This window comes from Pempheris klunzingeri, chromosome 1 (genome assembly GCF_042242105.1).
Source record: "Pempheris klunzingeri isolate RE-2024b chromosome 1, fPemKlu1.hap1, whole genome shotgun sequence".
Taxonomy (NCBI): domain Eukaryota; kingdom Metazoa; phylum Chordata; class Actinopteri; order Acropomatiformes; family Pempheridae; genus Pempheris; species Pempheris klunzingeri.
This window is the reverse complement of record NC_092012.1, coordinates 33,956,543-33,983,473: the sequence shown is the minus strand read 5'-3', so window position 1 is coordinate 33,983,473 and position 26,931 is coordinate 33,956,543. Positions and strand designations below refer to the sequence as shown.

At 45.4% G+C, this 26,931-nt stretch overlaps 2 protein-coding genes across 4 annotated transcripts in view; both read right to left on the bottom strand.

The window, feature by feature from the left end:
* Positions 1-1,664: 1,664 nt before the first annotated feature.
* Positions 1,665-6,861, bottom strand: lrrc28 (leucine rich repeat containing 28). 2 transcript variants are annotated; one of them, XM_070828947.1, is made up of 10 exons: positions 6,800-6,861; positions 6,053-6,301; positions 5,919-5,959; positions 5,735-5,772; positions 5,146-5,283; positions 3,463-3,669; positions 3,273-3,375; positions 2,943-3,127; positions 2,691-2,850; positions 1,665-2,526 (listed from the first exon to the last, which is right to left on the bottom strand). In XM_070828947.1, exons 2-10 carry the CDS (start codon positions 6,218-6,220, stop codon positions 2,457-2,459), a joined length of 1,110 nt encoding a protein of 369 aa, XP_070685048.1. In that variant the 5' UTR covers positions 6,221-6,301; positions 6,800-6,861; the 3' UTR covers positions 1,665-2,456. The 2 variants fall into 2 exon arrangements, with proteins under 2 accessions (XP_070685048.1, XP_070685040.1); XM_070828939.1 differs by lacking the exon at positions 6,800-6,861 and adding an exon at positions 6,615-6,747.
* Positions 6,862-10,737: 3,876 nt separating this feature from the next.
* Positions 10,738-26,931, bottom strand: part of LOC139216830 (insulin-like growth factor 1 receptor) — a 43,888-nt gene continuing 27,694 nt past the window's right edge. For both annotated transcript variants that reach the window (XM_070849196.1, XM_070848437.1), the window contains exons 4-22: positions 25,110-25,413; positions 24,611-24,747; positions 23,910-24,054; positions 22,567-22,775; positions 22,259-22,385; positions 21,577-21,812; positions 20,979-21,146; positions 20,680-20,887; positions 19,490-19,794; positions 19,134-19,267; positions 18,066-18,225; positions 17,839-17,938; positions 17,104-17,174; positions 16,783-17,012; positions 16,582-16,689; positions 15,914-16,076; positions 14,803-14,932; positions 14,573-14,707; positions 10,738-13,344 (exon numbers count right to left, since the gene is read on the bottom strand). In XM_070849196.1, coding sequence (XP_070705297.1) covers positions 12,816-13,344; positions 14,573-14,707; positions 14,803-14,932; positions 15,914-16,076; positions 16,582-16,689; positions 16,783-17,012; positions 17,104-17,174; positions 17,839-17,938; positions 18,066-18,225; positions 19,134-19,267; positions 19,490-19,794; positions 20,680-20,887; positions 20,979-21,146; positions 21,577-21,812; positions 22,259-22,385; positions 22,567-22,775; positions 23,910-24,054; positions 24,611-24,747; positions 25,110-25,413 — 3,599 coding nt within the window. In that variant the 3' untranslated portion in view covers positions 10,738-12,815. The remainder of the gene's footprint in view (positions 13,345-14,572; positions 14,708-14,802; positions 14,933-15,913; positions 16,077-16,581; positions 16,690-16,782; positions 17,013-17,103; positions 17,175-17,838; positions 17,939-18,065; positions 18,226-19,133; positions 19,268-19,489; positions 19,795-20,679; positions 20,888-20,978; positions 21,147-21,576; positions 21,813-22,258; positions 22,386-22,566; positions 22,776-23,909; positions 24,055-24,610; positions 24,748-25,109; positions 25,414-26,931) is intronic.

The window sequence follows — 26,931 nt, the reverse complement described above, 5'->3', positions numbered from 1 at the left end:
AGCACTCAGGTCAGCTGTTACTTTGTCTAGTAATCCCCCCCCCATCCTTCCTCCACACCCTGCCTGACTCACCACAGGATCTTACTGTGGTGTTGCATCACGTATCCAAAAGCCACCGGGCGTCTGGTAACATGGGCTCGTCTCACAGCTCCATACTGCAGGTATTTTAGAAAACAGGACAATCTGGAGAGAAGCTGTTTCAACGACTATTAAACACTTGTAATGGATTAAAAAGCCTAGTGTGTGTATAGTTTGTTATATAAAACAAAAGAACCTGTGGCTCCTTTGTGTTTCCTGCAGGATGGAGTGGCACAACTACTCTGGAAAGAAAAAATAGAAATAGAATTGATTAAAATAGACGTACTGTATATTCTCACAGTAAGCCTGCTGACTGAATGCATTAGAAGTAATTAGCAAGTGAGCAAAGAGATGTCTTAAAGTTAATTAAATGTCAGCCAAACATCATCATTCCCACTAGCATATATTTAAGCGTTACGTACAGTTGTGGAAGAAGAATTCAGATCCTGTACTTAGATAAAAATACTCCATTACAAGTAGAAGTGTTGTATTAATATTCCTAAACGTACAGAAGCGTTATCAGCAAAATGTAACTACAGTATTGGAAGTAAAAGCTCTCGTTCTTTGTGCTTTGTTTGGTTGAACTGCTGAACTCATCTGGGATAATGAGGGGCCACAACAAACAGAGGAAAACAGCCAGGCTGAGCTGTTTCTGATGTAAACTCTTCATGTGAACACCTACTAGTTACCACAGATCTCAGTACGAAGACGCTGAACTGAAAATGTAAAAACTCTTCACCCTCTCTGATGACTCCACGTGTGCAGGAGACTTAACGTGGATCACATCAGCTGTTGGTGTGTGTGTGTGTGTGTGTGTGCTTCTGTAATCTGTCCTGGCAGATTTCACGTGTCTGTGTGCATCATGTGTGTTTTTATATGAACATACATGTGCAGTCAGCAGAGATGTGATAGTCCCGGGGGGAGGGAGGGCGGAGCTGAAGCACCAGCCAGAGGATGGCGGCCTCACGCTCATCTGAGCACGCCATCGATCCTGGTAATGGAGCCGCTGTGCTTCCTGCTCTGGCCCCCCCCCCCACCTCTCCACAACCCTCTATTATCACTTCCAAAGGCACATAAATGTATTGAACAAGAAATCCCAGCTACGGCCGGACATGAGGAGCCTGTGTGCGCCAAGAATCTGACTTTTAATCCAAGTAAAACCTTTTGCTGGTAGTTTAAGTGACATTTAGTTTGACAGCTGCTTTGAAACTTTCAATTAGACTTACAGGAGAACAACAGATGCACCATTCTTCTGTCTTTGGACGACTCATCCTGTGTCTCAGCGCCCGGCTGAAGGTGGACGCAGGTTTCTGGTGGTGGAGTGGACGGACTCAGGAGCTCCGCTGGCGAGCTTGGCTCAGCGCCTTTTGGCACAACACCGTCCTGTTGTCAGGATGTCTGTTATGTCTCTGTCCAGACACGTGCTGCGAGGCCGAAGAGCTTAACTGTCCTGACCTACTGACTCCAAGATCTCCGTGGCACTGAGTGTCTGAATCGCAGACAGTGAACGACGTTAGCTGTAATAAACACATTAGACTGAGAGCATGTTTGGGACAGACAGCGTGACAAAAAAAAAAAGGTACAAATTCACTTGAAAGTCAACATTTACTGCCAAATGCAACACAATTAAAACAAATGATAAATTAGAATTGTACAACATAGTGATGAGCATTAACACTCGAGCGTCACACAGGTTACATCGCCGAGCTCCTACAGAAGAACAGAAACCTCTGAGTGAGTCTGCAGACGTTGGGTGCCTTTAAGTTTATGTGATAATAATAAAAAAAAACAAACATTAGTTTTAATCATGACAGACTCACATTAGACTCAAGCGTCTTGTTCAAAGACACGAGTCTACTGCTGCGGAGTTAAAGTGCCGGGTCTGAACACAACACACATCAAACACATTCTTTTAAATTATAACCCTTCACATTGTAATAAAACAGTACAATGTTACTGTTAATACCTCAAATTTGACTCACAATCAGTCGGATTCTGTGTGAAAAATCACAAAAACAGTGCCTGTTCTGAAAAAGTGCCCACGTTTAGAGTCGTTCCTTCAGCTGTAATACTGTTGGTTTCTACACAGAGCTAGCTGAATGAGCACAAAGGAGTTATTACTTTGACCCTCACACTCACACGCTCTCACACACACACACACACACACACTCTCACACACACGCTCTGGACCATTGTGTGGGTTTGAGTCCTTGACTGAACGAGTCGTGTCTGCTGCTCTGTGGTTCTCAGGACTGTCAGTCGAACACAGAGCTCCTGTGCTGAAGCACGCGGTCCTTCCAGATCCTCACAAATCACAAGATGTCATCCGTCGCCTTCTGGAAACAGCTGCTGAGCGAAGAGGATGACGTCCCGTCCCGTCATCCCTGGAGGTCAAAGGTCCGAAGGCAGTGATTGGAGCAGCAATAGGCCACAAAACTCACAGTCGTCCTTCAGAGGAAACAAGTGAGGAGAAACATCAGCGTACAGGTCAAACAGACGACGACTCATTCATAATCGTTAGAGTAGAGTTAGCAGTTAGTTTCTAACAGTGCAGCACAGAGGAGGGAGGTGTCCGTCACTATACTGTAGCAGCTCGGTGCGTTTGTTCTGACCTGCGGTGCACTCCTGCCAGTGCGGTGTCACGGAGGGGGAAGAGTTTGGGGTAGATGATGGTGAACATGGCCTGGCTGCAGCGGTGGCAGTGTCCCAGGGGGATCCGCAGCAGGTCCAGCAGGCTCTTCGGGAGGGTGATGGGGGGCAGCAGGCTGAGGTCTAAAAACACAGCAGATTATAAAAATGATGCAGCTACCCTCCTAAACAGCTGTCTCACCTTGACTGCCAGCGGGGCGCATGTAGGTCCTCACCTGTCGGCCGGAGGTGGTAGATCCGGTGCAGCGTTCTCATGGCGAGCTCCTCCAGGGGAACCACGTTATCCGTCACTGAGCCCACCACCTTCACTTCAGCCGGAAGCCCGACCAGAGCCTCACTCAGAGCCTCACCCAGCGCCTCCCCCAGGTCGCCCTCCAACACCTGGGCTGACACACCGCACCTGTGTGAGCACAACACACACACACACACACAGTCACTCAATCTGTTCGTTTTTAATGTAACTGCATTTCCTCTGTGGAGTTTACATCATATTTTACTGTCTTTATCCTAAACTGTCTCAGAGTAAAGTGCTTGGTGATCTGTACCCGCTGCAGCCGATGACCTTGTTGTACAGGTAGGAGGGAAGACCTTTCAGGTCCACGTTGTTGTCCACAAACACAAACTGCAGCTCCCGTGATCTGCCCAGATCTGAAACACACACACACACACATTACCCTTTGCTCACTACATCTCCATGGCTGTAGCAACACACAGATAAGGGGACATTATACCGACCGAGCGGTAGAAAGGTCAGCCGGTTGGCGGCCATGGAGAGCTGGTTGAGGCGGTGGAGCCAGCAGAGGTGGCGGGGAACGTGGCTCAGCAGGTTGTGGTCGGCTGTCAGATTCTGCAGAGAAACGCAGCGGTGCAGCCGGTCGGGTAGAGACGTCAGCTGGTTCATGGACACGTCCAGGGTCTCCAGTTCCTGCAGGTCGCCGATCTCTGAGGGTTTCACACAGACAAGACACAGAGAGCCTGAAACTCTTAACTCTTCATTTTCTTGATCGATTGATTAGTTGTTTGGCCCATGACACGTCAGAAAATCGTGAAAAATGTTGATCCGTTTTTCCTAAATCCCAAGATTTTGTCCACAACCCAAACATATTCAGTTTGCTGTCACAGAGCATGAAAGAAACCAGGAGGAGCTGAAAAAAGAGAATTTGAAAAATGACTCAAAACAATTAATCGATTATCAAAATAGTTGGCAATTAATCTATCAGTTGAAAACGAATCAGTTCACTGGCCAGTCGCTGCAGCTGGTGTGGCCTTTTGTTAAACTAAATTGGACTTTAAACAATAAATGAAACAAACAAAGAGAGAATGCTAAAGATCTTCAGTCCCACTGTTTAGATTCAGACATGCAACACAGCTTCAAGTACAGAAGTGACAACATGTGCCTTCGTTTGCGGTTAGACAAACCTCTAAAATATCACCGGTGTTTTCAGATTATTTAATAAGATTCTAGGAGGTTAAAAATCCTAAAATAAGATGAAAATGTTAAACTGAGCTACAGTTCTGTTTATTAATCCTCCAGAACAACACAACAGCTTTGTTTGCTGTATAATAGCAGGTGTCCTACTCTGACAACATAGAGGAAATAATCTCCAGCACAGACGAGCTGTTTTCTGCCTCCTTCATCGGTTCAGAGGAGGAACTCTGTCGCCCTCTGCTGGCAAATACAATCAACTTCACTCATGTTGAGAGGAAAGACGTCACACCTCACTGGGGGAAACATGATCTAATTTAATTCTAATTGTTAATATACTATCTATATGTTTAAATGAATATATACATCTTTGTGCCTTTATCCTCTATTACAGTGGTACTCTATTGGGCCAGTGTCCCCCCCGGTCCATTATTCAGGTCTCTTATCGCCCCCCATCAACAATATTGTAGGCTAATCTTCCCTGAAAGAACATTATCTTTTACCATTAGGGGGGTACATTTCCTATCTGGATTTGACAACCCTAAAATATATGATGGAAATACTTTTATTTATTTATTTTTTTTAAATGGAGGAACTGAAAGTGACTGTTTTTCACAAAGTGAAATCTGGAGTCGTTTTCAGTCAAACATTTCAGCGCTCAGTGTCCACAGAGACCGGAGGACAGCAGCTAAACACATGGAGGTTGGTTGCACAAACCTTTTGTTTCTCGCTCCTGACAAACTGTGAAATAATAAAGATCAACACAACATGCTGCCAACACATTAATGTCTTTCTGTCTGCCTCTTTATTGCAATCAGGCTTAATAAGCCCAAATACTTCAGATGTTTTTGTCTCTATGCTTCTACACAGTGGTCCTAAAGCACCAACAGTTTAGTTCAACTGCTCAGCTGTTTCTTATTAGTTGGAGTGACTAAATAAACTCAAAGAGCACAGTGAGAATAACAACAAGTCAGACGGCGGGTGTGTCTCACCTGGAGGAAGGCATTTCAGCTGGTTGTTTGACAGTCTCAGGTGCCGTAGAGACCTCAGCCGGCCAATCTGCGGACAGAGGAGCTGCAGGGCGTTATTGCTCAGGTCCAGTGACTGCAGCCTGGCCAGGTTTCCAATAGCTGGGGATCAAACCACCGTCCAGTTGCTTCATTATGGTCGCAAGGCAATATTAATTAAACTGTCTAACCAGCAGAGAAAAACGGCCTTCAGGCTGACTCTCCAAAGTTCTGTGTCTGCTACAGATTGATCTCCAGATACGTCACGTCAGCATCAATAAATCAGTGTGTTGTTATGATTTCTACAGTGTGAGCATCTCGACTGTATTTATCATCGTGACTGTTGGTTTATTTGTTTGGCTTCATTAAACCTTGAGTTGTTCTCTCTGTTTCTTGTTCCGTCTCACTTGAATCAACCATTAGCTTAATATTAATTCAATATTCACTTTGAATCTGTGTCTGACCGTTAAGATTCTGTTAAAGGTGGATGACAACGGAAGCAAAAGCTGTTAATAAAAGCTGAGTAACAGAAAAACAAACAAAACAAAATATTATGACAGAAGAGAGGACTCACCTTCAGGAATAATGACGATGTTGTTTGAGTGCAAATACCTTGAATGGAAAAAAAAACAGTGAGTGAAGCCTTTTCTTTTCATATCAGTGAAGTTTTAGAGTCGACTGCTGGACATTAATCCAAGTGTAAAAGTCTGTTACAACCATTTGTACAAAACAAACACACAGCTTGGCTGAATACTCACAGTTCAATGAGATTTGGGAGCTTCTGAGCAAGATTGTCAGGCTGATGGAGAGAAGGCAGAAAAAATCAGCACATCTCACAGGAAATCACCTCCCTGGACATTTATGTTCACACAGGACCACAGTGTCACAGTACCAGAGTAGTCAGCGAGTTCCTCTTCATGTACAGTCTCTCCAGAAACTGCAGGCCTTCATCCTTCAGCAGCTCGACGGGGAAATTATTCAGGTTTCTGTAGTTCAGGAACAGGTTTTTGTGGCGCTCCTGCTTGGCCATGAAGATGGTCTCATGGAGTTCAGTGGCCATCTCTGAGGGAACCTCTCCTCCTCCCCGGTGGAGGAGACTTGGCAGTGCCTCCTTCTTCTTCTTCTATGACATTCCTGTTTCCTGACAGAGAAGCAAATGGACATTAAGAGACAACAGCGTTTTATTTCTGTCGCAGCTGAGATAAACTGTCATGCTATCGGTTTTGCATCGCATAGTATATAAAACATTGAATTATCCGGAGGTTTGAACAGATTAAAAATGCCAAAGAACGACAGTGCAGCCTGTAGCTGGTGTTATATCAGACAGACTGACTTCAGCTAGCTGACATCAAGTTCTCGCTGTCATTATTAGCAACATTAGCATACTAGCTAACTGGCTGCTATTTGCACATTACTAACAAAAATAATACGCCGCAGAGAAAGCAGATATTTACCTCAACTGTTCAGGAACATTTTATTCTGCTTCATTCTCTACATAACGTTACGTTTATGGCGCCAGAAATGCTGAATGTGGGTTTGTGAAAGCTACCTAATGCTAATGCTAAGTAAGGAGTTGTTACCAGCAACGTAAACAACGTAAGACGTCACTGTGCTGTCTCAGGTCAAAGGTCACGCTCACCTTCTTCTTCTCCTCCTGAATTAGCCGCAGACAGACGGGACACCGCTGCTGTGGTGCTGCTGCTGCCACCTGCTGTCACACCGTCAAACTGCATCAAACATAACACCATGCAGGTCTGGAATGTAGTACTTTTACTGCAAGAGGTGTGTTGGTACTACTACTACTAATATTACCACTACTACTACTACTAATATTACCACTACTACTTCTACTACTACTAATATTACTACTGCTACTAATATTACCACTACTACTACTACTAATATTACTACTACTAATATTACCACTACTACTACTACTAATAATAATATTACCACTACTACTACTACTACTAATATTCCTACTACTACTACTTCTACTAATATTACTACTACTATTTCACTTTTCCACATCAAATGTATTTGACAGCTATAGTTGCTGGTCACTTTAAATACATTTATATCTAATGTTTACACACAGGTGTTCATCCTACTGAGCAATGGCAGAAAAGAGCTTTTAATAATTAATGTTTTATTTCTTTTTAACATAATTTCAGTGACTGGGATGCAAGAAATACAATACAAATTTGTTATTTTTTAATAATGTATCCCTAGTTTTGTTGTCTAAGCCTAACCACTGATCTTCACACATCACCAGGCGTTGTGTAAATGTTTGACTTGATATTTATCAAGTATTTTTTTCATTTTGTAGGTTTTATTCTGTAAATGAGTATCTTGTAGCTGCAGTCATAGTGGAGTGTGTGTATAGTGGAGTGTGTGTGTCCAGGACCGGTCCACCATCATTACTGCGTTCTGTTGTGGATCCAGTTCAGATATTTATATTTTGGATGTAGCCGTATGAATCCTGTACTGTGCTGGTAATGTGACAAGACAGATAAAAGATAATTCAGCCCTTTTCAGATGAGAAACACTGCACGGCAGATGAGACCCCCCCCCCCCCCCTCCCCAACAAAGACCAGCAGTGAAACAGTTTGCATACATTTTTATTCATCTTAAATCTCGTGTAGAAAAAAAGAATCAGAGAAACAGACATTCTCTTTTCCTTCAGCCGATAAATTTTCCCAGTACTCAGAATATATTGATAACAGGAAAAATTCTTACAACAGCATGTACAAAAGAAAACAAAAATGAAACCTCAGTCTAACAGATTATTTCATCAATAGAAACGCAAGAGTTGGAAGGCTATGAATAATTTACACACATCAAAATCTTGGTAACAAATTGGCCATCGATGTAACAAATAGGGGGGTGAAAAATAATTTGAAATTTGTTCGTTTAGTGTTTGCTCTGTGAGGTGAACCAGAGGTGAACGTGAGGCCAAAATCAGACCACAAACACTGAAACACCGTCCTGATCTCGTCATGTCGCCACCAGACCGCCACACTGGGCCGAAGCACTCGTGGCCACGTCACTGGCACTCCCAGCCTCAAACTGCACACAAGAGGAGGAAGGATGCTCCTTACTGGGGCTGTGATCACCATGGCAACAGGTCTAGACACACACACACACACACACACACACACACACACACACACACACACACACACAGACAGAGGGAACAGTGCCAAAGTCCCGAAATGGCGGTAAAGTGCCTGAAGAGTACCCCATCAACCAAGAACAAGTAACGTACAAAACATCATTAACCGGCTCCTCAGTTACCACAGGCGTTACCGTAGCAACCGGTACAGATCATTAGCCAGCTCTCTGGTCACACACGCGCCTTTGAACGAGCAGATGTTGTCTACCTGTGGCAGACTTCCCTCTACCTGGCGCTCCGCACGGTTTCACTCATTAATGGCGAGAAACAAACGGCTTCCAGGGTGATTGAATCCACAATTTAACGATTCGTATACAGATTTTTTTTTTAAAAGGCCACATTTTTTCCACCCTTACAGACGCCGCCTGGTAGCCCCAGTTTGTGTCCCCGTCATCAGCTAAACATCTGATCACCTGGATGAAAAAGCATTCTGTCTGCAGCACAAGAAGCAGATGAAAAATAACAATGTTGAGCCATTTCTCAAGCTGCAACTCTTCCTTCCTATTAGAAACAAAGATGGCAGCCAGACTTCTGCCACAGATCTATACTCAGTTTGTACCATGTTTCTGTTTGTCCAAAAAACAGATGCATTGGGATGTGACCAAGGGAAGGAGGTTTAAACACACCACAGCCGCTCACAGCCGAGCATCAGAGAAATAAACCAGACTTTAAAGGGACAGTGCAGATTATCTGCAGTCACCTGAGCTCCTTCTCCACCATCAGTGTATCACCTACAGTAGATGGAGGCCGACGTGTCTCCAGCACACTGTATTTAGAATATTTTCACCTCTTTACATTATCGGCAGTCAGCCTGAAGTGGTTCTTTCTCTTCGCTCACTTCAAAGCCACCAGACCACATTCACAAAAACAGTAATTTTACCTCACAGAACAAGAGAGTTCGCTGCGCTGCTGCGGTCATTATCAACTAACGAACACATTAGTTCAGATTCCAAACTAACCCTGTAAAACAACAAAGTCACACGATAACACAAGCAAACCAACCAGCTGAGACCAAAAGACCAGCTACACCCGAATCCTGTGGGGTAAAAATACTGTTTTTGTGAATGGAATCTGGTTACTTTGGGGCGACGGCTTCAGTTCCCAGTTGGGAAAAGGTGTCTGATGGTGACGTAAAGCAGAGGAAATATTCTAAATACAGCACACAGTTAAAGTGATGTAGATTTTTTCTGGGTGCGCCTTCTCAGGAACCTCAGATAATACGGACTGTCCCTTTAAACAAAAGAAAGTCACTGAGACCCAGCGGTTTGTCCCAGATGTCTCCTGATTGGCCATCATGCCCCCCACCTCCCCCACAGGACAGTTTGGTTTGTGGTTTGAATTTGACCCCAGCGTCTCCCTCAGTAAGATCGTCGGAGATGAGATGCTTTTCTGTACATGTAAATAGATTGAGAAAAAAAAAAGTGAGGTAGATGGACGGTTGAAGGGATAACAAAACCTCGCCCCCAAAAAAGAACATTAAAATATCAGAAGGGAAAAAAAAACATTGTGGGGAATTTGTACAGTGATTTACACTTCACAAAGTAGTAACATAAATAACGATGGAACATCTGGGCTGGGAATCCAAACCTTTTGAGGTGAATGAGCCTTTAACGTCTATCCCATGTGGTCCTCTCTGATCGTACATATTTTAGCGTGATGCGTTTCTTCCGTAAACTTTGACAAAGCAGTGAGTTTAATGCTCAGATGTTGGATAGCGTCTTTAGTGATTTTAATAACAGAACACGTTCAGGGGAAGAACAGAGCAGCACTCGATCCTCTCAGGAGAACATTTAGTGTCTGTGAAAACCCCAAAGCATTCAAAACAATCTCAGTGCTGTAAGATAATTCCACCTGTTTGTCAACCCAAGTTCACTTCAGCAATCGTCTACGAACACGTGAAAAAACAGAAAGTAATGTGGATCACTTCAGCAGCATACAGAAAAAACCAGCCTCCATTCAGGAGAGAAGTTGATTAGCAGAGAGCAGGTTTCCTCACGTGAAGGCTCGCTGCTACATAAAGTCGCCTCTATTTTACTTTGTACCTTAAACCCACTGTTATCACGCAGCGCAAACCGACTGAACGTAAAGAAAAGTCATCAGCAAAAGTCCAAAACAGAACCGAGTGCATCAATAAATGTTACTGTTCGCTGAAGGATTTGAACAGAAAACTATCATTCTGAGTTTTTTTTTCTCAAAAATGGATGAATTTAATGACTTTGTGACTTTTCTCTCGTAAATGAACGACTTTAATCTCATATTTTCATGGACTTTTCTCAGAATATTACCCACGTCTCCCTGCTCCTAACTTATCTTTATGTTTCCATAATAAACTGGACTACAAAGCTTTATGTTAGCATTAGCTAGCTTAGCTTTGTTAGCATTGTCTTGTCGGCTAAAGAGTAGATGACTGAAGTCTTTTATACCAACTGACTGAAGGTAAAAAGTATAAAGATGGAGACTTCCTTTAATGCACCATCTCAATGAACCAACAATATAATTTATTGATGCATTCAGTTATATTTTGACTCGTCTGATCACCTTTTATTACATTTTCAAAATAAGAAAAACCCTCTGGTTGTAGGAAACACGGCTCTCGTGTAATTATCAAAGAAAACGTGATAACAGAGTCAGAGGGACACACACACACACACACACACACACACACACACACACACACACACACACACACACACACACACACACACACACACACACACACACACACACACACGGCTGGATGTCTCAACGTATGACAGCACACACACAACAAAAGAAAGGAAAGGAAGGTAGAAAAGGATTTCACTTTTCTCTTTGACCTGAGATTTAGTTGGGACTCAGCAGTGATGCCCGACCTCTGACCTCTGACCTCTGACCTCGTGCACAGAGGTCGAAGCGTCCCGAGAGAACGCGAGAGCATCGATGGTTATCGGTACCACCTCTGTCCTCCAGTTAGATGGGATGGGGAAGATACCGGTGTTTCAAAACACAAGGCAAATCGTCGTACCTTTACGCGAACACAGAAACGAAACCAGCTCAGATACACTTTACACAATTACAAGCATTAAAAAAATGGACTGTAGTGGAAACGCTCGTAGATCCAACCTGAAGGAGTTTTTTTCTCTTTTTATATATAGATATTAACTATATTACAACCACAAGAGAAATGAGGAATAGCAGCTTCTTTCTGTACATGATGAATGTCTCCAACTGTATAAAAGTTAGAAAAGTGACACAAACAACTGGTGCGTACATAAATGCTCTGTCCACATAGAGATGTTGGAAATGTTGGAGACTAACGGCTAGTCTAAAAAAATACCTGTCTGTATACAACAACAGGGACGCCTCTGAACCCGAGGCAAACCCCCGATTGAGCGACTTTATAGATATAATGTTCATATTATTTTCCTCTGAATGCTCTTCCCTCCGCAGTCCTCCACTTTGTTTTTTTTTTTCTTCTTTGTTGTTTTTTGCTTGTGTGTTGACTGGATTTGGCGTTTAAACCTTAACGGAACAGCACTTTGTGAGAGGATGTGGCTCAATTTCACACCAACTGACGTAGCCGAGGTCCACGGCGTCGAATTGATAGAGAACAGTAGCTTCAGATATCAAACAGCAATAGAGGAGGAGGAGGAGGAGGAGGAGGAGGAGGAGGAGGAGTGGGGCTGTAGGCGGGTGCTAACATCCCTTTGATCACACATTTTAAGGGTGGAGCGGCGGCAGATCAAAGTGCGTCTTTTGTTGCTTCCATTTTCAATCCGGTGTGTTGGAGAATTTCAGGGCGAGACTGCAAACAAGAGAATTTGACTAAAAGTACAATTTTGGCAACAAATTTGGCAGATTTGACCTTTCTCCCTCCGGTGGTTTGTTTCAGCGGATGGGCTGTTGACCCGGCATTACGCTGACACCCAGCCTGCAGAGCAACAAGACTACTGAATGGCCGACGGAGACCCTGACCTCTCTGAAGTGCTTTTTCTTTTTCATTAGATATGCTTAACAGTTTCACCATAATGCCCGCCCAAAAGCGACCAAAACGCCGGTCATTTATAAAGGCCTACACATTTTGTTTTCCCATTTGGAAATACATGTAAAAAAGTAACAAACAACTATTTATAAAATAAGTTCAGCCATAAAGAGGGAGAGAAATCTCCCCCACTTGATTTTTTCTCTCTCTCTCTCTCTTTCTTTTGGTCTTCCCACTCAGCAGCGAGGGCAGTGTCACGTCTGACAGCCAGCTGGTAGGAACCCAAACTAGAATAATGTGAAGAAGGTGTGTGGAGGTACAGCAGAACATGGACTCAGTGACGGGGTTCTCCACCTTCCTGCGAGTCTTTGAGCTGGTGGACATGGTTTTGCTGTATGAGATGTAAAAAGCAAAACAAAAAAAACCACAAAAAACAAAGAGGGATCCCACCCACTGAGACATCGGGCTCTGCAGAGCGGCAGGTGGCAGGTTTGCAGTCCGGTGGGAGTGTCTGTCCAATCAGCAGGCGGAGGACTGCGGGAGAGGCATGGCGCGCTCGTTTTTGCGTCCTCCGTTCATGTGCGCGTACGGCGGCAGCTCGTCCAGAGACGGCCGCCCCGTCACGCCTGAGCCCGTCCCGAGACCGGACCCTGCCGCCGCCAGGCCGGCCCCCGACAGCCCGTTGGCCGCCTGCTGGCCGGAGGGCTGCTTGTCCGCGGCGGTGGTCGACGTGCAGGGGGAGGACGGGGAGCTCGGGGCTAGCGAAGGGCCGGGTGGAGCCTCTGAGCTCGGGGAGGGCGGGGTCTGTTGGGGGACTGGGGTTTGCTGTGGCTGTGCGGATGAAGGGGGGTCCAGAGGAGCGTCGTCCATGCTGTCCATCTTGTCCAGGTGGAGCTGAGAAGCGTCGGGCGGCTTGTTGTCGGCGCTGTAAAAGAAACTAGACTCTCTGAAAGACGGATCCAGCTCGTCCTTTATGCTGCTGATGATCTCCACGAAGGATGGACGCATCTTAGGATTGTACTGCCAACACATTCGCATCAGCTCAAACCTACACACACACACAGAAACAGGTTAGCACAGTCTGCATCAACAGCATGTCCGTCTGTAGGAACGAGTCCATCCAGTAGAACTGCGCCTTCCTACCGACAAGCCAGTGTTTACTTTTGCCAGATGTTTGCTTTCTGTTGCTAAAATGGCTGCACGTCACCCCCCTGCTTCTTGTTTATGAGGCACAGAGCTGACGCTGCTCTCTCCAGCAGCTGGCACAAAGAGCTCTGCAGCAAACCTGGATCGGATGAGGCCGACACACGAGATGGGAAGTGAAAGGGACTCCAACACTTTTAGCCAAGCTTTAGCTAAATGATTCTCAGTTGTGATAAAAGATTACTGTCAAAATGTAGGTTTTAATTGTGGGAGTACAGCAGTACAGTGTTTGTGCTAAGCTAAGCTAACAGGCTGCCTTCATGGCATCAACCTTCTCATCCGACTCTTGGGATCAAAGCAAATGAGTGCATTTCCAAAAATGCCGAACTACCCCTTTAAGGCTGACAGAGTATAAAAGGACTGTGTGTGTGTGTGTGTGTGTGTGTGTGTGTGTGTGTGTGTGTGTGTGTGCCATTAGGCCGGGGACACACAGCTTAACTCACGTCTGCGCGGTGAACTGCTGTCTGCCAGCCGGCCTGTCTCTGCACACTGAGTCTGCCTTTGTCATAAATAATCGAATATTTCCCTTCATTTCATTATAAATGTCACGTAAACAGATAATAATAACAATAAATGAAGGGAGGCTACATGGCTTTTACTTTGAAAGGGAAACACGAATTGTTTAATTTGAATAAATACATTTATCTTTTCCATGTATGTGACTTATTCTACCACGAAACTGTTAAAAAGTTGTAATCTTTTCGAACCACAAGACAATAAAACCAAAAGTGAAAGTGTTTGTATGTAAGTTAGAGACAGCCTTTTAAAATGGCTGCTGTCAGAGAACCCTGCTCCTTCCCATTTGTTCTCCTCATGACTTAAATGACGGTCGGTGGCCAAATTGGTCCGCCAGGCTCACAGCCCCTTTTGATGTGGATTTATGTTCAAACTCGGGGTGTTTCGTATTAAGAACAAAGACATGGTGGAGAACAGCGACGAACAGACGGCCAGTACGGGAATCTGAGCAGGCTGCTTCACTGTTAGTGTGAACAAACAGAAGTCAGTCATGATTTAACTAACAAAGTGGAGGCAGACAGGAGGGCTGTGTGTGTGTGTGTGTGTGTGTGTCTTACAGCATGTCGGGGCAGTTCTGTGGTTTCTCCAGCAGCCCCCCCTCCATGACAAAGCGCAGCACCTGCTCGTTGGACAGACCCTGGTAGGGCTGTTCTGCCAGAGTGGCAATCTCCCACAATACGACCCCGAACGACCTAAACAGCGGGAGAGAGGGAGGCGGTCCTTCATTATCAATAACACACTTTTTGGAAGCAGTTAACAAAAGAAAAGAAAACCGCTGTCTGCTCACCAGACATCAGAGTTGGTGGTGAAGACGCCGTCCTTCAGAGACTCGGGTGACATCCAGCGGACGGGCAGCAAGCCCTTACCACCTTTGCGGTAGTAGTCTGTCTCATAGATGTCTCTGGTCATGCCAAAATCTACCCACACACACACACACACACAAGGGAAGGAGGTGAAGCATTGACAGCGTCTATAAATAACTTTTTAAAGAATGTTTAACAAAGCTGAAGTGTCTTCAGACTTGTTGGCAGATTTCTGGAAAACGCGGGTCAGAAAAACAGTTGGGACAAATTTGAATGAAACGCCGCCAAGGCGAGGACGGCTTACAGGGAGCACGGCTCCACGTCCACACGGCTCCATCCATTTTGGCAGAACGCACTGAACCGTTGCACGCTGGTTTTGACCGGTTCTCTTCTCTGAATATGTGCCGTCTCTCATCTGAGAATGGTATCAGGGCGCATTGCTTGTGTCTAAGTAACCCGAAGAGTCCGACCACACCGAGGCGGGCGGCCATGTTGTCAGAGCAGAAAGCCTTTCAGTGCTGGAAATTCAACAATATTTTCCGTCTGAAACCAGAACAGGACTCTAACGTTACTGTACAGTGTGAAGCGGTGAAAATGCTGTCGACATCGACATCTGACCTGAATGTGGACTTGGTTTGAGGTCAGGGTTACATTTTTCCTTTACTGCAGTCAGCGTCTGTTGTTTCCCTGCTTGTGATGATTTGTTTTGGTGGTTTAAGTCAAGACATTCCAATCTTAATTCAAGTTATATTGAAAAACCTTTTACAAAAGTCTGACAGTGATCAGTGTTGAGCTCTGCTGTGAGGTTTACGCTGCCTGGTTTTTAACTGTTTAGCTTTATCGCCTAGTTAAAAACAATTAAATCTCACAAGTTACTTTCATGAAGCCGTTGGAACAGTTACCGAGAAGATTTCAGAAGAAACCCTCCCAACACTGCTGACAGCACAAACATCTGGAAATAAGAGGCTCCCTGAGGGTCCCCTTTACAGGAAGTGAGGTTACTCTGATGATTTGGTCGCCCAGTGACTCGTTACTTAGACATTTCCTCTTAATGAGCGCCTCCCAGAGACCTCTGAGCCTCTCACAGCTCTTTACCTCCGATCTTAACGGTGAAGTCCTCGGCCACCATGCAGTTCCTGGCAGCCAGATCTCTGTGGACAAACTTGTTGGCGTTGAGGTAGGCCATGCCGTCGGCGATCTGCCCGGCCATCTGAAGCATCTTCTTCAGGGGAGGGAGAGACAGGCTCGACCACTGTTGCTGGAGACAGACAGACGGGAGTCAGCTGAGTCCAGCCGCAGGTAATCAGCTTCCTTTGAGTATATACCACATTTAAAAATTCATTTTCTTGATCACATAATAGATGTTGCTGATCATATGATAGCCGTAAAATAAGAAGCCTCCCAGCATGCACTGGGGCAAGAGATTAATGGAGATTAGGACTGTCACGATAACCAGAATATTGCTATTGACAAGCCAACCACAGGGGATGGCAGCCACTACAACAAGGGCCTGGTGCAGTGAGAGCTTGAGAGCTTGAGGCAGCACGTGGAGGAGAGCCGTGGTCAGGCTGGTGTGTCCATTTAAAACTGTCATCTTTGTCACATGAAAAGCAACGAGACCCCAATAATGGCCTGAAAACTACACTCATTTATGCAATGAAATCAGAATCCACTAAGTCATTTGCAAAAACAAACAAAAAGAAAAGCGATAATACTGCATATATCCATAAATACAGAGATACAGGTAATATGTGCGAACGTACGTCTTTGGGTCGGAGGGAGCGAAGGTAACTCTTCAGGTCTCCTCGCGTCATCAGCTCCATGATGACCAGGGTGGGCTGGCCCTGAGAAACCACTCCCAGGAGACGAACCTGCACCGAACACAGCAGACAACATCACCCCCATGACACCAGGCTGGGCCACTGGCCGTTAATGTGTGAGAGTGTGTGTGCCTGTGTGCGCACCACGTGGTGACAGTTGAACTCCTTCATGACCGAGGCTTCGTTGAGGAACTCTATTCTCTCCCTCATGCTGGCCGACTCGTTGACAGTCTTGATGGCGACGCGGGTCTCTGGCTCATCTTTGACCACGCCCTTTGCCAGGCCCTCGTACACCATGCCGAAGGACCCCTGGCCGAGCTCACGGCTCAGGGAGATCTTCTCCCGCGCCACCTCCCACTCATCTGGTACATACACTGCAGGGAGAAAAACAGATGGTAATAAAGATGTGAAAGATGCATTAATGTTTTCAGTTACTCCGACGACAGCGTTAAAGCCGTCACTCACTCTCTGCAGCGCTGAAGTACTCCGGGTTGACCGAGGCGTACAGGACTCCGTTTCCAAGCCGGTCACTGTTCCTGACCAAAACAAAGACAGATGAGTTTACAGGCACACACACACACACACACACACACCATACAGCATGTACACCTTTGGGATCGTACATATCACAGTTTCAGGCTCCAAAGAATAATGTCAAAATGCAACAGTGAAACATTTAGCCTACTGGGAGCAATTCAAAACATTTAGATTTATGATTAAAAAAATGAGCACTGAACTCATTTTGTTCCTTCAAGAACCATTTCAGCCTGGCAGATCATTTCCTACATAAATCTCTTCTTTCTCATAGATATATGTGTCGATTTAAGTTAAGCTGTTGTGATTATGGTTGTGTTTCCATCAAGGCAAATATTTTGACACAAACTACCTAAATACCACAAGATACATACTCAAATTACAGGGAAAGCCAGTCTCATAACAGAACTACCTTTATTTGCCACTTCGTTTTATCTACTGCAACAATATTTTGTTTTGGTTTGTGTTGGTTTGAGTGGTTTGTGACTGAGAACGACGAAGAAAATGTTGTTCCGTCCTCACCAGGTGTCTTCTATGTGTTTTATTAATATGGTGCCTTTGTTTTCTCCGTCTGTGTTAATGAAAATTTGTACTTGAATAGGGCAAAAGTGCAGAGTTTGAGAACAGCTGCTCCTCACATTCTACCCAGAGTGAACAGAAACACACCTTTTCCTGTTGAGGACCACCAGCATCGCGACCAACAGGCAGATGAAGAGGATGATGGCGATAGGAACAAAGATCATAGCGTAGAGGACGTTCTCATACCCTGTTGGTCAAACACTTTGGTTACTTTGATCAAAACATACCTTCTGCGCTGTTAGAAAACAGGTATAGAGATACAGCTTGTCTGTATGGTGATGCAGTTTGATGGTGCGTGACGGTGTGTGTCTCACGTTCAGCCACGTAGAGATCCAGACCGTGAGTCCAGGAGCCGTTTCCAGCCAGTGACGTGGCTCTCACTCTGACTGAGTAGTTTCCTGGGCTGAGGTTGGACAGCCGAACGCCGTGCTGGCCCTGATACATCTGACCAGACACACATTCGTGCTTCTCGGTCTGGACACACACAAATAAAAAGATCATTACAGGCTGAATATACAGATCCAGGATCCAACCTGCGGTTTTTCTTCTTTATTGCACAATAAATGTTAAGGATTTAGAGCGCAGGACTCACATGATTAATAAATAAATGACTAAGGGTTCATCGGGTCAATTGATTGATCGATATGTACAGTACTGTAACTGTTGCCACTTAACAAAGTGCGGCTCCTTTGTTTTTATGTGTGTGTTTCCGATACTTCACTCCTGTTTTTCATGACCAAAAATGCTGCTTTAAAATGAGCACGTACAATTTCTACATTATATTTAGTGTGGCTTTAGTGAGTGCTCATCAGCACAACAGGCGCAAAGGAAGATGATCGCTGAGCAAGAACACATGCAAAGATGCAAATGAATGGGACTTTGTACCAGGCGAGGTGAAGGATGCCGTTGCGTATTTGTGAGAGTTGAAATGTTTCTAATTTGACCAACATAAGATCTCTCAGTGCCCAATGACGTGTGTCCTCCATTTTCTGACTCCAGTAGGTCTCCGCCCTGCCTTAGTAACTTCTGTTTTCTATTCTCCTAACGTGATGCAGTTACTAGGAGCGCTTTTAATGTTATTACCAACACTGTACTAATGCTGTGCTGACACAAAAAACAAAGCAAACTTTTGATGTTTGACGTTTGGTGAAGGACAGAAATGGCAGAAGAAACGTCTCCTCCTTTGCAGAAGTAAAGGGTGAATATTGCCGGTTTGTGTTGCGCTACTCATGAAAAAATTCTCTTTGCTTTTGGTGTGAACACAGCTTTAAAAGACTTCTGAATAAACATGACTTCCCACTTCATTTTCTGGCTTCCTCGTTCTTGTCAGAAACAGCAGGTCCTCGGTGAGGAGGCGGGGAGATGCACAGATGTTGTCTTACCTCAGCAGCCAGTTTAAACTTGATCTCATACATGAGGATGAGTCCGTTGGGGTGAGGTGGTTCTGGCCAGCGCAGAAACACCCAGTCCTCGTGGCCCTCCCAGGTCACCTGACCCGGTATGTCGTCAGCCTTTTCTGGAGAGCCACAGGGGGAACACGTTACCATGGTGAACACAGAGGTCTGGATGCACAGCAGCTCCGTGTGTCCAGTGAATTTAACAACATCTTTCAACATTGGCCTTTAGCGTTTTGGAGGAAATACGTACACTAGAGGACGACTGTAATTACACTATAGTTTTACTCAAATATGTTCATTAGCAGGTATCTTATTTGTAAATGGATCAGTCCTCCTCTAACCTGCAGGCTTGGTTCTGGAGAAGACGAACTCTGCGGCGCTGCAGCGTTGAACCTGTTGATTGCAGGCGTGTATGTCGATGCGGTAAACTGTGAACGGCTGCAGGCCGGAGATCTGCAGCTCGCGCTCCGTGACCGACTGCTCCATGAACTCGAACTCTCTGTCGGCTGGCTCCAAGTCCGCACTGCTGCTGTTACCAGCGGCTTGGAGAGGAGGGACAGCGCTGCTGTTGGCGTGAAGCCGGTTGCGGCGGGACTGAGTGGAGTTGGCAATACCAAATAGATCTCTGCGGCGACGATCTGGTGGCCTGGGGAGGAGAGAGGACGGTTTCAAGATGAGTATGGGGATGTTAAAATGTACAGAACATTAAAAATACTAAGAGTTACTACAGACTCAACCGAATATTAAAGAGAACAGCATGGGGGTATTGTCTCAGCCTTTTGGGTTCCATATTGATCCCAGAGCTGTTGGAAATCCTTCCTCCTTCAACCCTCAGTCTAAGAGTGATTTGGATCTCGTGCCATTTGGCCTTAATTCAAGCAACTGGGATGAAACTTGGTGGGCAAATCCTACATAGAATAACTGAACAGCTCAGCGGATTTTGTAGCTATTGAACTTTCACAAGTAGTTACATGTGACAAACCACATCTGACCACAGTGAAACCGGAGCTTACTGAGTTCATCCTTGAGCATGTGTATTCAATTTAATGACACTTGGCTGAATGCGAGAGGAGTTACAGTTTTTGACCTCAGTAAAAAAGAATAAACAAATAGAAATACGTGTTTGCCATGTGTACAAGGTTTTGTTCATCTGGAGCCAAACGTGAATGTGTACAAGTCAGACCTTTCATGGGCTTTCCCTTTTATCTTATTTCTCTATATGTGTGAGTGTGTGGAGACAATGGAGAAAATGTGGTGAAGATGTCTGAAGTGAGAGGCAACAGAAACATGATTTAGAAAAGAGGCAACAAAAGCTCTTCGTGTGTACAAACAGAGGAACTACAAGGAGGGAGAAAAACAAAACGATCGTCATCAATCATTGCTCCCTCCATCCCAGGTCACAGCTACGAAATACAACTAAAGACTGTTACTGACTTTAGCTGTAAAATGACCTTCAGATATCGCAGAGAAATTAACAGCAGCAGGAGTATTTTCTGTTGAGATCATCACCATCATCATCACAGTCGCTTACCTTGGTGTAAAAATTGAGTTGTGCAGGAAGTTTTCAAAGACTTTTCTGTAGGAGGCGTCAGCGGCTTCGGCCTCCAGGTCCTCCACTGATTTGGGGCAGGGGCAACAGGGGCCTTTGTCTGCCCCGTCGGGGTCCGGCTTAGTGGGCTTGGTATCCTCTTCCTGGTCTCCCACGCCGATGGCAGCGATCCTGACGGGGATCTTCAGCTCTGGAGGAGGAAGCAGAGGAGGTGTAACATGACATGTACGCAAACTCAACAACTAGCGATCAAGTGGAGGGTATCAGTTGTGCGCGTGCACCTTTAGAGCAGTAGTTGTGCTGGTACAGCTCTCGGTCTTCGGCTTGCTGCTGCCATCTGACCAGGTAGTAAGTCTGGTTTCCATTTGGTGAGACGGGAGGCGACCAGCGCACCACCAGCTGGGTAGATGAGTTGGAGTACGCTCGCACATCCTGCGGCATGGAGGGCGCTGAAAGACAGACAAAAACCAAATTATTCTGATCTCAGAGTCGCTCTGTGGCTGCTTCATTCTTTAGACCTGATTTCTATGAACTAGTAGGAAACGCTTTCCTCCTTCAGGCCGGGATGCACAGGCTGCCAGTGCAGATGTGATTTCCTGACATCACGGTGCTGCTATGACTTTACAGTGCAGCTGGATTTATTTAAAGCGGCCTTCTATTCCATCTAATTATATTATCGTCTTTGCAACTCTCGTCTTTCTCTCCTTTGCTTTGAATTGCAGCTGTGTTTACTAAAACAGTCTTCCTCTCCATCTCCTTACACCATGTTTGGAGGACTTCCAGAAATTCTATCACACTGCCATCATGAAACAATCGCCCATCCATCTGAAAAACAAGCAGCAGCGTGAACAGAACATTTAGACGGACGCAGACAGTTACCTGAAGGACTGGTGCGGATGTAGACCACCTTGCTCTTGGCACTCGCCATATGTTTGTCCACCACCATGAGTGTGATCGCCTTAACGAATACGGCGTACTGGGTCCAGGGCTTCAGGCCGGACAGCAGAACTCCGGGGTCTGAGTCCTTTTCTGGCCTCAGCTCCACATCCACCATATTCCAGCTGTTGGAGCCGCAGCCGTCCTGGCCCTCGAACTCTGTGATGTTCTGGTACGGCCTGGAAAGAAGGCGGTTAACGCCACAGGTTGATAAATCATCAGTAAGTAAGTGAGTAAAGTTTGTTTGGTATAGCACTTTTCACAAAGTGATTTACAGGAGTACAAGCAATTAGAAAGAGTAAATGTAATAAAATCAGGAATAAGATCAGTAACTTCTGGCTAATCACAGTTAAATTCACACATATTATTGAACAGATTAACTACATGATCAAAAGTTTATATACAGAATTGATGTGCACACCAATGTAAAGTGTGCCGTGCTGAATTTGGACGTGAAGTTGGCTGTTAATGAAATAGATTTATTTGATGTTTGGTGCAGCTGTAGTCCTATTAATCAATGTTCATGTTGTTAGTGAGGTTCCGGTAGATAAGCTGAGTGATAAGCTGAGCATTAATGCTACAATCTCGAGTGCTCTGGGGACAGAAGCGGTTGTGAAAAACCTACGCCTCCTTGTAGTAGACGATAAAGCTGATGAGGTCTCTGTAGTCGGGGGGACGGTAGCGCTGCCACGTCAGTTTGATCCTCGTGCTGCTGGTGCTGTTGGACTTGAACTGCAGGATGGTGCTTTCACCTACGGAGATAAAACGTGGCACATTTAGTGTTGCTGCTGTAGTAAATAGTGACTGTTGGTGCAGAGCAACATCGGGCTCTTTTAGTAAACTGTTACTAAACTGGACTAACTCTTGTACATGCACTGAACATGGCAATTTAAATGTTTGTGGTTTTCAGACTGAAGCTCATGTGACTCTCACAGCTGGCTCTGTCGCCGTTGTTTCGGAAATCGCTCTCATCAAAGCGGCCCCGGATGCCCGTCTTCTCCCACATCTTGCGGATCTCGGACATGCAGAGCTTCGGGTTAGCTCTTAAGAACAGCTTTCCTGTCTTGATGGTGAGGTTGTGCTGCTTCCAGTCCCACAGATACTGCAGCTGCTGGTTGTCACATGCTGAGAAGGCATACATGCTGGAGGGCAGAAAGAAGAGAGGGCGCATGAATGATCGTCAACAATGTGCTTCTTAATTCCACACTCATCGTATAATGTTTCTGTGTAGCTTTGTTGTGTGCATTGTGATTCATACCAAGCTCAAGGCCAACTTTCCCATCAAGGACAATAGATTTTTTTGGTGCACAATGGAAATCTGCACACTGACAAGTCAGCGAAAGAGGGAACATAGGAGTGAAAACTCCTATGTACCTGCTAGTCCTGTTCTATGAGGGGAAGCTATGCTGATCGTACACAAGGTAGCAGCAGATTACTTTATTCTTCTCAGCAGAGCTCCACTTTCAGCAAGTGGTTTACTGACCCACTTAGACAGTAGGGGACGGGTTCACACAGAGGGATAAAAATGACCTGGGAAATTAGATTAACCAGGGGCTGTTTTTCATGTTGAGGAGGAGAGGAGAGGAGGTGCAGTTTTTATGAGTAACACCCAGACATCCGGGAAGGACTCTAATGTGGGCCTTGGGACAGTAAGATTCCTGTGAACTCAGAGAGGAACAGACGGAGGAGGGAGTGAAGGCCCCTCAGTGACCCTGAGAGAACCTCTCCTTGGACTGTCAACGTCATGCTGCATTCAAGGTCTTACAAAAAAGGGGACATCTGTATATTTACTTTTTCAGTTATAAAGAGGTGTTGAGGTGTTTTTGTTGGACTTTATCTTATTACAGTTACCAACCCAAAACAAGTTGTCTGTCCTACATAAACTACTTTGCAGTCTGCACCCTCACAGTCAAAACATCCTCTCCTTTTCTCTCCGTTCACCAACATTTCTGCGATGACCTCCAACACTCAGGTTGCACAGTCATCCTGCTTGATTAGTACGACAACTCTCAGAGCAACAGCCAAGTCGCTAGTAAATCATAATAAAAAAAAAAAAAGGGACAAGTGTTTTCTACGAGTAAATACACAGTGAATTATGACTCAGGAGAATCCTTTACAGTAAAGCAGTTTTCAGATATTTCATATGTAAAACGGCACAGAGCTGAGCTCAGACAATGAAGAAATTGTACATGAACATCATGGGGCTAAAATTAGGACTTTAAGAGTGTATGTGCTTGTAGTTAAGTTGGTGTGTGTGTGTGTGTGTGTGCTCGTACTCGTCCAGGAGGACTTCTCCATCGATGTATCTGAGGCTGTGGAGGAAGGCCAGGGAGCTCAGCGTGTGGGAATGGCTGATCCGCACGAAGCCGGTCACCCTCTGGATCAAACCTGTGAAGCTCTCCAGCTCTGCCACCATGTTGTCTAAACACACAGGAGGACACACACACACACACACACGCTGCTGTTATGGCTCGTTTTTCACCTCTCTTATTCATCTATTTGATCTTAAACCTACAGAGAGAGAGTATGAAACATAACCATAACAGGGACAAAAATGTAGTTAGACATCTTTGTTTTTGTCTGTTTTACTGAAGGCCACTTCATTAAATCAGAAATAAACAGCTATTAACCCAAACTGTCTTTTCTCCTTCTCATTTCTTTCCCTTCTACTCACCAACTTCCTTCTGGGCTCCCTTCCTCATCCTACTAGGAGTTTTCATGATTTTTCTTCCCAGACTTGACAGAACTTTTTCTAAACAGTCTAAACTTATCTTCTTTGGTCTGAAGCTGTGAAGAAGCAGTTGACTTTTCCAGACTGGGAAATCTGGGACAAGTGCCTTATGGGGCTGCTGGTGTCATCAGTCCCGGTGTAACAGTATGTAACTAACAGACCTCTGTTTCTGTAGAATGGTGTTAGCAGAGGGAGCGTTGAGTCGTTAGCACTCGTAGTGCTGCTGTGAAGCGCTGCAGTACTTACGGCCTCTGCGGATGTTGATATGCAGGTTGCCTTTGATAACGGTACAGCCTTTGAGAGACTGAGCGGCATCCATGGAGTCGATGGCCTTCCCCTCGCATACTTTATCGCACAGACCATCGCAGGCTGTACAGAACATACTGGAGAGACACAGAGACAGGAGACGGTAAATGTACGGTGTCATTTTACTGGTGTTCATTCATTCTGTAAAGTCTTGTAACTCTCCCCTGATGTTTAATCCATTATTTCTGTAATGAAAGCAGCAGCTGAACGATGTCTCATAGAGATCTTACGGGTTTATAATGTGGCGAAGGATGAATAGATGCCTCTAGACTAACTGCCCTTTATTGTAGCTGTTGTATGATATTCAGGTTATGCCCTGATGAAATTTTAGAGTGGAAGCTAATATCAGGGTGTGGAACTGGTGCCACTGTCAGGACAACAATAAGAGCGAGGCCTCCAGCCAGTGGCTCCATTTCAGCCAACATCAGAGAGGACTCACCTGTTGGTTGCGCCGCGCGTGTACCCAGATGGGCATTCTTGCATGCACTCTCCGCCGTGGATGATGAAGCTGTCGAAGTCGGGGAGGTGGACTTTGGAGCAAAGCTCGGCACTGATGCAGCGCCAGCCTTCGAACTTGTAGGTGCCGGGAGGGCAGTCGGCCACGCAGCGTCCTTGGTGGTAGTAATGCACACATGCGGCACATGCTGTGTCACTACCAGGGACTGTGCAGCTGCCCAGACACTGAGGGTGGCAGCACTCGCCATCCGCTGTGCACGCTCGCCGTGCACACTTCTCTGGGCACTCTGGTGGAGAGAGAGAGAGAAGGGGGGGGGGGGTTATACCAATGCAGATAAACAAAAACAAAAACATTGTTTTTTCCAGGATGTTATGATCGTACTTATCATAATTGACATAAAGGCACATCGGGACACCCATCCACTACTATAATATAATAATACAGTTCTAGTGATATGACGGAGTGCAATGAGCCGATTTAAATAGCCGGTGTACTACAGTGGGTTACATCTAAAGATTTTTGGAACTGGCACAGGCATTGATCAGCTCACAGTGTCACTAACATTACCTTCATGAACGACCCTGTTCTTGTCACTCCGGATCCACATCTAGCAAATATTAAACACACCCGCCCCCTACCACAGTAAAGGGGTGTTTCCCCACAAACGTCCAAACACAACCAGTCAGAATTAGACTCTGGCGTGACGCTATTGGCTACAGTCCTGAACAAATGATTTGTATTTAGTGCAAAATGACTGACAACACACATGCAGGCGCACACATTATCTCTCTGAACCCAGATTACAGCTCGCAAGAGACCAAAAAGCAGGCACCCATGAGGGAAGCAGGACTCCTCAAATCCAACCAACAGGGTTGCACGTGTGTTTCTTTTGTCTGAACATATGTAAAAGCAGCTATTAAAACCATATCCAATAAACAACCCGTCAGAGCTTTTGTCTGGTGCAGTTGTTTTCACGGTGAGCTGGTGTCGAGCCCAGTGGGGCTGCGTGGAGTTCATCCCTGATCCACAGTGACAAAAGCCTCTCCACTCCAGGTTTTCCACTGAGCGGTGCTACAAATAACTCCTCCAGTTGCTGTGGTGTCCCTCTAAATAAGAGGATATTGTAACTGATGACAGGGAAAACTGATTGAGGAGCTCCAGAAGAAAAACACAGGACTGACCTGTGAACAGTGCAGAAACGGAGCCACACCTCATGGTGGCGTTTGACCCTACAGCAGGATGAACTTAAATAAAAGGATGGAAGAAGAGAGGCACCAAACACTAAAGCAGCTCATTTCGCCGGCTGACACACACCTTCACCACCACCATTAAAGGGATAGTTCCAATTATTCAAAGTGTGGCTGGCTATGGAGAAGTACCTCATATAACCCCGTTTAAACACAGCTGCAGGCGATCCTGAGACCAAACAAAGTGAAGTTATGGGAAATTGCGAGTTGTTTACAGGATGCTGAGTGATGAAACACTGAAATGTGTTTCAGCATGTTGCCTCTGTCACAGGCCAGAAGAGATGACTATTGATACTCCTCTTGTTTATACTTGATTTATCCACCATGACTCCAGAACCACTGATTTGGTCAGGATATCTGCAGCCTGTACTTCTTTTATTACTGTGTTAAAAAGAGTGAACGGATGCTGAGTGAGCTGGATGCTGACTTTGAGGCTCTTTGAAGAAATGCCTCCAAAAGCACAGATGTCAAATTGGAATGGGAAGTCATTCCCGAGGCCTGAAACACAACAGAAAGGTTCCAGCCATCTGTTTGATCCTTTACCTCTCCAAATTGGT

What these genes read in the sequence shown, in the direction of transcription:
- lrrc28 (XM_070828947.1), bottom strand. Translation starts at nt 6,220, where the DNA reads ATGGCCACTGAACTCCATGAGACCATCTTCATGGCCAAGCAGGAGCGC. An exon ending in AAGGTCATCGGCTGCAGCGG is followed by an intron (nt 3,128 to 3,272) that starts GTACAGATCACC and finishes GTGCTCACACAG; the next exon opens with GTGCGGTGTGTCAGCCCAGG. An exon ending in CTACCACCTCCGGCCGACAG is followed by an intron (nt 2,851 to 2,942) that starts GTGAGGACCTAC and finishes CTGTGTTTTTAG; the next exon opens with ACCTCAGCCTGCTGCCCCCC.